Source organism: Physeter macrocephalus, chromosome 2, assembly GCF_002837175.3.
Source record: "Physeter macrocephalus isolate SW-GA chromosome 2, ASM283717v5, whole genome shotgun sequence".
Classification (NCBI taxonomy): domain Eukaryota; kingdom Metazoa; phylum Chordata; class Mammalia; order Artiodactyla; family Physeteridae; genus Physeter; species Physeter macrocephalus.
In genome coordinates this window covers 15063711-15073056 of record NC_041215.1, presented here as the reverse complement: position 1 = coordinate 15073056, position 9346 = coordinate 15063711, and the positions used below count along the sequence as shown (strand labels likewise).

The window sequence follows — 9346 nt, the reverse complement described above, 5'->3', positions numbered from 1 at the left end:
ATTTATTTTTTATACAGCAGGTTCTTATTAGTTATCTATTTTATATATATTAGTGTATGTATGTCAATCACAATCTCCCAGTTCATCCCACCACCACCCCCTCCCACTTTCCCCCCTTGGTGTCGATATGTTTGTTCTCTACATCCGTGTCTCTATTTCTGCCTTGCAAAGTTGTTCATCTGTACCATTTTCTAGATTCCACATATATGCGTTAATATACGATATTTGTTTTTCCCTTTCTTACTTCACTCTGTATGACAGTCTCTATGTCCATCCATGTCTCTACAAATGACCCAATTTCATTCCTTTTTACAGCTGAGTAATATTGCATTGTATATATGTCCCACATCTTGTTTATCCATTCAGCTGTCGATGGGCATTTAGGTTGCTTCCATGTCCTGGCTATCATAAATAGTGCTGCAATGAACATTGGGGTGCATGTATCTTTCTGAATTATGGTTTTCTCTGGGTATATGACCAGTAGTGGGATTGCTGGGTCGCATGGCAGCTCTATTTTTAGTGTCTTAAGGAAACTCCATACTGTTCTCCATAGTGGCTGTATCAATTTACATTCCCACCAACAGTGCAAGAGGGTTCCCTTTTCTCCACACCCTCTCCAGCATTTGTTGTTTGTAGATTTTCTGATGATGCCCATTCTAACCTGTGTGAGGTGATACCTCATTGTAGTTTTGATTTGCATCTCTCTAATAGTGATGTTGAGCAGCTTTTCATGTGCCTCTTGGCCATCTATAGGTCTTCTGTGGAGAGATGTCTATTTAGATCTTTTGCCCATTTTCAGATTGGGTTGTTGTTTTTAATATTGAGCTGCATGAGCTGTTTATATATTTTGGAGATTAATCCTTTGTCTGTTGATTAATTTGCAAATATTTTCTCCCATTCTGAAGGTTGTCTTTCCATTTTGTTTATAGTCTCTTTTGCTGTGCAAAAACTTTTACGTTTCATTAGGTCCCATTTGTTTATTTTTGGCTTTATTTCCATTACTCTCGGAGGTGGGTGAAAAAGGATCTTGCTGTGATTTATGTCAAAGAGTGTTCTTCCTATGTTTTCCTCTAAGAGTTTTATAGTGTCTGGTCTTACACTTACGTCTTTAATCCATTTTGAGTTTATTTTTGTGTATGGTGTTAGGGAGTGTTCTAATTTCATTCTTTTACATGTAGCTGTCCAGTTTTCCCAGCACCACTTAATGAAGAGACTGTCTTTTCTCCATTGTATACCCTTGCCTCCTTTGTCACAGATTAGCTGACCACAGGTGTGTGGGTTTATCTCTGGGCTTTCTATCTTGTTCCATTGATCTATATTTCTGTTTTTGTGCCAGTACCATATTGTCTTGATGACTGTAGCTTTGTAGTATAGTCTGAAGTAGGGGAGTCTGATTCCTCCAGCTCCGTTTTTTCCCCTCAAGACTGCTTTGGCTATTCGGGGTCTTTTGTGTCTCCATACAAATTTTAAGATCTTTTGTTCTAGTTCTGTAAAAAAATGCCATTGGTAATTTGATAGGGATTGCATTGAATCTGTGTATTGCATTGAATCTGTAGATTGCTTTGGGTAGTATAGTCATTTTCACAGTATTGATTCTTCCAATCCAAGAATGTCGTATATCTCTCCATCTGTTTGTGTCATCTGTGATTTCTTTCATCAGTGTCTTATAGTTTTCCGAGTACAGGTCTTTTATGTACCATTGTCAAATGATAGTATCATAGTCACTAAATAAGAAATCAACATTTTATTCTATGAAAATGGTTTTCAATTGCAAATTATCATTGTAAAAAAGAAGAGTGAAAATTTTTTCTTGTATTTGAAACTAATAAGAGTTGTGTAATAGTAGTTGTGGGATAAGTGTTACCTTCTTTTTTTTTTTTTTTTTGCGGTATGCGGGCCTCTCACTGTTGTGGCCTCTCCCGTTGCGGAGCACAGGCTCTGGACGCGCAGGCTCAGCGGCCATGGCTCACGGGCCCAGCCGCTTCGTGGCATGTGGGATCTTCCCGAACCGGGGCACGAACCCGTGTCCCCTGCATCGGCAGGCAGACCCTCAACCACTGCGCCACCAGGGAAGCCCAAGTGTTACCTTCTTGACATCAGAATGTGTAGTAGGGCTGGACATTCTTACCAACAAATTTAAAACTAAACTCTTTGGTGGATCCCTCAGCATAAATGCAGTCATAAATACGGAGCCCTCCTCTGATCTAAAACTGTTTGTCACTGCAGTTTTTCAGCCTGTCTCCTCAACAGACAAGTGTATTAGATAATTTGAAATATGCTTGTATTAACTTTTAAAAGCATCTAATTAAAAACTAAAATGAAAAATTCTCCTACAGAACTCAAAAATGCTGAAGAATGTGTTGTGTGGATCTCAGTTTAAGAAGCACTGGCCTAGGGACTTCCCTGGTGGTCCAGTGGCTAAGACTCCATGCTCCCAATGCAGGGGGCCCAGGTTCGATCCCTAGTCAGGGAACTAGGTCCCACATGCCGCAACTAAAGATTCCGCGTGCCGCAACTAAGGTCTGGCGCAGCCAAATAAAATGTTTAAAAAAGAAGCACTGGCCATAATCATTACGTTTCACCTGCCAGTGTTTTGCAGTTTCATGAGCATTTCACGTCTCTTTTTGAATTATGGTTTCCTCAGGGTATATGCCCAGTAGTGGGTTTGCTGGGTCGTATGGTAGTTCTATTTGTAGTTTTTAAGGAACCTCCATACTGTTCTCCATAGTGGCTGTATCATTCCCACCAACAGTGCAAGAGGGTTCCCTTTTCTCCACACACTCTCATCCTGGATTACTTTAAACCATGTCATCTGCCCAAGTTTGCTTTCCATTCTTGGGAAGATCTTATTTTGATTTCTACTTCATGCTTTGAGGTCTTTACTTATCAGAGGAAAAAAAAAAAAGGTCCATGAAAATGGAAGACCAAACCTCCTTGTCTAACACAAAAGCTGCTTCCCTCCTGGGGTTTCTGTCTGCACTGGTCTGGCCTCTGACTGTTACTTATTTTCTGGTTGCTCACTGAGCAACTAGAAATTAAGACTTAACTCTTACATTATGTTAATCAAGACTTAACTCATTTTTACCCAGCAATTTTAGTTGTTTTTAGTGGGACTCTAGCCCACTATCTGGTCAGAAGCAGAAGTTGACAGCGTTTCTTATGCATGCGTTTGGGCCCCCTCCGTGGAGATTCTAGAACTCCAAGAAGAATCAGAATGTAAAAACAATTTTTTGTGAAGGAAAAAAGTAAAATTAAGGAGAAAGAACATGCCTGGTGAGCTATTAAGGCACACAAAGCTATACCAACGAAAACAAGGAGATGGCCAGAAAAGTTGGCGATGGATTAGAACAGATTTAGAAACAAACAACCACACACATGGGATCTTTTTCAGGGAGGAAGGAGTGTTTCAAATCTGTACATAGCATTGAACAATCGAATTGCCCAGGTTGGGGCAATCCTTACTTCTCTCTTCATCCCAAAATAAGTCCTAGGTGGGTAAAATAAACAGAAATAAAAAACCCTGGGAGAATTTGTGCCAACTGTGGAAGGGCCTCTAAAAGCACAAAAGAGAGACATTTAAAGAACTGTGGTTTGAAAATCATAAAAATAAAATGTTTACAGCAAAACCACTCATAAACAAAACTGAAAGGTAAATTTGGAAAAAAAACATACAACGCAAAAGTTTATTAATTGTTAAGATGGTAAATTTTGTTATGCGTGTGTTTTTTTTTTTTTTTTTTTTTTTTTTTTGCGGTACGCGGGCCTCTCACCATTGTGGCCTCTCCTGTTGCGGAGCGCAGGTTCCGGACGCGCAGGCTCAGCGGCCATGGCTCACGGGCCCAGCCGCTCTGCAGCATGTGGGATCTTCCCGGACCGGGGCACGAACCCGTGTCCCCTGCATCGGCAGGCTGACTCTCAACCACTGCGCCACCAGGGAAGCCCATTATGCGTGTTTTTAAAAAATATTTTCTTGAGGATTTTAAAAAAAGATTTAATATTTATTTATTTATTTAATTTATTTTTGGCCGCATCAGGTCTTAGTTGCGGCACGTGGGATCTTTTGTTGTGGCGCACGGGCTTCTCTCCAGTTGTGGCAGCAGGTTTTCTCTTCTCTAGTTGTGGTGTGTAGGCTCCAGGTCATGTGGGCTCTGTAGTTGTGGTGCGTGGGCTCCAGAGCGCATGGGCTCTGGAGTTTGAGGTACCAGGCTCTCTAATTGACGCGTGTGAGCTCAGTAGTTGTGGCGCACAGGCTTAGTTGCCCCACGGCATGTGGGATCTTAGTTCCTTGACCAGGGATTGAACCTGCATCCCCTGCATTGTAAGGCGGATTCTTTACCACTGGACCACCAGGGAAGTCCCTGTGTTACGTGTTTTTGTTTACAATTAAAATTTTTAACAAGTTTGTTGTCCCTATTAAAAAAAAAAGGAATTATGATATATGAATGAGAAAAAGACAAATGTCTAATAAAAAAAAAAAGTGAATCAGCTAATTAAAAAAGAAAATCTCCCTGGAAATAAATGAAATGAGAACAAAGAGGCAGCACCTGTATGTACTCAACAGTTTGGCCAAGATGAAAAATCAGGGTGATACGACCTCATGTATAAACAGTAACCTATCTTGAGACCCTGGACTAAGAAGTCTCTCCTCGCGGGATAAGGGGGGTAGGTATTGAGGGGTTAGGATCTTAGTTCCTTGACCAGGGATTGAACCTGCATCCCCTGCATTGTAAGGCGGATTCTTTACCACTGGACCACCAGGGAAGTCCCTGTGTTACGTGTTTTTGTTTACAATTAAAATTTTTAACAAGTTTGTTGTCCCTATTAAAAAAAAAAGGAATTATGATATATGAATGAGAAAAAGACAAATGTCTAATAAAAAAAAAAAGTGAATCAGCTAATTAAAAAAGAAAATCTCCCTGGAAATAAATGAAATGAGAACAAAGAGGCAGCACCTGTATGTACTCAACAGTTTGGCCAAGATGAAAAATCAGGGTGATACGACCTCATGTATAAACAGTAACCTATCTTGAGACCCTGGACTAAGAAGTCTCTCCTCGCGGGATAAGGGGGGTAGGTATTGAGGGGTTAGGACTTGGTCATAAGTTTTTTAAGGTCACCATTCAACCCAGTGCAGATGGCATCTTATTGAAAACACTATCTAGGTGTTTCTGTACATGCAGAAAAGAGAGATCAGGGAGGGGGTTCATCAGGAGATTGATGTTTTGTAGTTTTTAAGTTTCAGATTGCTTTTTTTTTTTTTTGGCCAAGCCAAGTGGCTTGTGGGATCCTAGTTTCCTGACCAGGGATTGAACCCAGGCCACATCGGTGAGAGCTCTGAGTCCTAACCACCAGACCACCAGAGAATCCCCTCAGATTACCTTTTAAGACCTTGCTGTAGAGTGAGACTTTGCTGCCATGAGTGCCAATTATCCCTAGGAACAGAGGGCAACTTTTGTTTAATGGCTTTGGAGCACAGAGACTGGGGTTCAAATCTCTGCTAGGCCACTAAATGGTCTGTGTGGCTGGGGTCTGGCAGCTGCCTTTCCCCTCTATAAAACGGGGCCCTCACGGCCGCTGGGATGGGATGGGCTGGAGGGCCATGGTCAGCAGGAGCTCCACTGGCCAGGGGTCATCAACTGAGAGGCACTGCCTCCCTTGGGCCTGGGTTTTCCCATCTGTGACACGGAAGCCAGAGCATGCCTGACCTGGAGGCTACTGGGGATTCCACAGAAGCTGTCCGCCCCCCAAAACTGGGGACCCACATGGCAGCAATGACCGGCCGGGGTGCTGCCAAGTCTCCTGCCGGCAGAAGGAACTGAGGCCACAGCCGCGCGGAGTACCTGGTTTATTTCTCACACAGGTGCACCTCAGGACGGCGGCGGACTTGGGGCGGGGGGTGGTGCTGGGGGCGGGGCTAGAACTCCACCTTGCAGGCGGGGAAGGCCTCGTCCTGCATGGACACAGTGCTGTTGCTGCCCAGCACCGTGATGCCCAGCGCCTGGTGCCGGGCGTGCGTCTCCTCATACCACTCGTGCATCGCCACCGAATCGAAGGTGGGGATCAGGGTCACCTGTGGGTGGGACAGATGGACCAACGGTGAGGGGGAGCGCCCTCTGCCCTCCTGGCCCAGCCCCAAGGCCCCTCTTCTCTGACCTCGTTCGTCTCCGCCTCCATTACCTCTTGTCTGGATGTCTGCAGCCGGCGGCTAGCCTGTCCCCGAAGTCCCTTCTCCTTCCCATGGCACCCAAAGGACCCTTTCACAACCCAGGAGACCGGACCACTCTTCTGCGAATTCTTCTCCATGCTTCCCGCCCACCCCCACCGCTGCCATCTCCCCCTCTTCTCTTGCCCAGGTATCCCTCCAGCTCCTTGAATACACTAAGCTTGCTCCCGCCACTGGCCTTCGCCCACCCTGTGCCCTCTGCCCGGGACGCTCCCTCCCAGCTGCTCCATAAGCTGCGTGCAAGGCTGGGTGTCAGCACACTCACAGGCTGAGTGGGCGGCCAGGTACCTGGAGGCTCCTTCTATCCAAATTCGCCTCACCCTTCAAGGTTCTATTTCAAGGCTTCCCATGGGGACAACCCCAGCCCTCAGGGTCAATTCTCAACGTTCTTAGCTGTGTAGGCACCACACATCTCACCTATTCCTCCTGGCTGATTCTCATAACATGAGGGAGGTTCAGTGCCAGGGGTCAGGCGAGGTGATCAAACCAGACCCACCCTGCGACCTCACCCAGGTTTGCTACAGACAAGGAAGTGGATGTAACAGGAACAGAGTCCCGAGAGCTGGGTGGGACTCCTGCATTTGACCTCATTGCCGCATGGCCTTGGGGACATGGCTTAGTCTCTCTGAGCCCCACTCCCTCCTTGGATGTGGGTGAAGGTCACACCAGCCTCACAGGACAGTGTGGGTTCAGCAGGAAGACGCCGGGAAGCGCTGACCCTGCCCAGTGCCAAGAGCTTGGGCAATGTCCCAGTGACATTTGCTGTCTTCGGGGCTGTCTCACACCCGGGTCGTCACGCACCTGGAGGTCACGGTCCCACTGCTGCTTGCCAGCCAGAAGTGCATCCAAGACAGCCCGCATGCCCTCTTCCTTGTGCTGGTCCTGGCCACTGATGACGTAGCAGAGCGCACGCACCCTCCGGAAGAACTCCTTGTCCACCAGGCGGGCACTGCCCCCGCTGGGCAAGTAGGCCAGGTCGAGGTAGACGGGGGAGCTCGGCGGGGCCAGTGACCCTCCTGGCCGACTGCCAGCTGACCCTGTGGGTAAGAGGGATGGGGTCAGTCGTGAGCTCTGGGGACAGGGAGGGGCCGAGACCCAGGGCCCGGGACAAGGCCCCCAGCTCCACCTGCACCTCTCTGAGTGGCTCCCTCCCTGGCAGGAAGCCTGATCTCCGTTTTATGGTTGACAAGCTCTCCCTGGCTTGTCCTGCAGCCACCCCAGCCAACCCCTCAGTGCCTGGACACTCCCTGGCCAGTCCCTGGACACAGACATCCCCAGGGCCTGAGGGAGGGGGCAGCCAGGGAGGGCTCCCTGGAAGACAGGGTTTTGGAGCTTGAGTTCCTAAAGCAGCAGTACCTGGAATTCTCAGCAGCATCCACCTGTTTAATTACTCAAGGGGAGCCAATCGGGCATTTATCAAACTCTCCTGGGCACCGCACCCTGGGGACACGGCAGTGACCAAAACAAACAAAAATCCCTGCCCTCAAGGTTGCCAGGGAGCCAGAGTGGGTGTAGGAAGGAGAGCTGAGAGAGGGTGACGCAGGCTGGGCAGCCTGGACGGAGCTGGGGCAGCTGCTCTCAGGGCCTCGTCCATGCCCTGAACCCAAAGCCTGTGCAAGGGGGACAAGGCCACCATTCCTGGGCCAGTGAACTCATCAACTGATTGAGGACGTAGCCAGGTCTTGGGCACAGGAAGGCTGCCATGTGTTTGGTGTCTTAAGATCATAAACGTTGCCCAGACCAGGGTGTGGGCCCAGAAGGCTGCTGGGGCATTTGCAGAATGAATGAAACCCCCAGCTTTGGGCAAGGAGCTCCCCTCACTCGTAAGTGGGGACAGTGGTGTCGAGGACCCTGAGTGGTGCCCCAGGAAGGGAAAAACCACCGTGGCTGTGGAAGGCGAGAGGGGGACAGGAGCAGCAGAGGCAGAACAGCAAAGCGAAGGCAAAAGGAATGTGGGCAGAAGCCATGGGGCAGGACGACAGGGGTAGAGCAGGGACTGGCAAGCTATGGCCTGTGGGCCAAATATGGCAACTGCCTGCTTCTGGAAATACAGTTTTACTGGAACACCCACTGAGTACTTACTGAGCTGTTTTTGTGCCACAACACCTAGCTGAGTGAGTAGCTAGCTGAGTAGCTGAGAGAGAGACCATCTGTCCTACAAAGCTGAAAATGTTTACCCCCTGGCCCTTTAAGACAGGCTTTGCTGACACTAATGTCGATGGTTGGTTTATCAGAAGCAGTGGGAGCAGGAGACCCTGAGTGGCCAAGACTGTGGACTTTGGAAAGAGGCCAAATGCCCAGGAAGAGAAGGTCTCAGATGATCCCCAGCCTCCGGGTACCAGCCTTGCCCATGGGCCCTAGGGGCCACCCTCTCTCTCTCCCTGCCACTGTGCTGGGAACCCCTGACCTGCCAAAGGTCACAAGGGCCCATCAGATGCCTCTCTTGGAATCTGCCCAGGAAAGACAAGAAGTGGTGGCTCAGGGGGGCGCTGAGGCTAGAAGACAATCAAGAGACCAGGGTGGCCAGGAGCTGAGGACAAGCCACATGGGGAGAGAAGCTGGAGATGCCTGTCAGCTCCCGGAGGGCAGGACCACCCCAGGCAACTAGAATAGGGCTCAGTCCAGAGCAAGCGCTCGGTGAACATGACCTGGAGTTATTATGACTGTCATCGTTGTCGCTGCGTTCTCACCAGTCCTCTCTTGGTAATTCTAGACCTGCTCTGACTGATGCAGTGGCCACCAAGCACTGGAACGTGGTGTGAGCCAAGACATGCTGGGAGTGCAAAACACGCACCAGGCTCCCAAGATGTAGTGTGGAAAGAGAAAAGGGAACTATCTAGTAATATTTTATATTGATTACATGCTGAAATATCATTTTGATATAGTAGTATGCAGGAAAGAATTAACACAGCAGGATTCTGGGACGATGGTACAGTAGGAAATCTGCTCCCCATCTAGACAGTTGTGCTGGCAGCCCCCCAGCGTAAGTTTGAAGCAACTTACATGGGACTTAAAGGACTGTAAATGTTTTCTTCTTCTCTTCTTCCCCCTTCACTTTTTTTCTTTATCCCCTTCATTTTTTTTCTTTTTCCCCTTTCGGGAGCTAAACATTTAAGCACTAGG

At 48.0% G+C, this 9346-nt stretch overlaps 1 protein-coding gene across 1 annotated transcript in view; it reads right to left on the bottom strand.

Annotated features, from left to right (window-relative positions):
• Positions 1-4749: 4749 nt before the first annotated feature.
• The window catches only part of MAP1S (microtubule associated protein 1S), a 32584-nt gene continuing 27987 nt past the window's right edge, over positions 4750-9346 (bottom strand). The window contains exon 7 of the mRNA XM_007116896.3: positions 4750-6070. Coding sequence (XP_007116958.2) covers positions 5915-6070 — 156 coding nt within the window. The 3' untranslated portion in view covers positions 4750-5914. The remainder of the gene's footprint in view (positions 6071-9346) is intronic.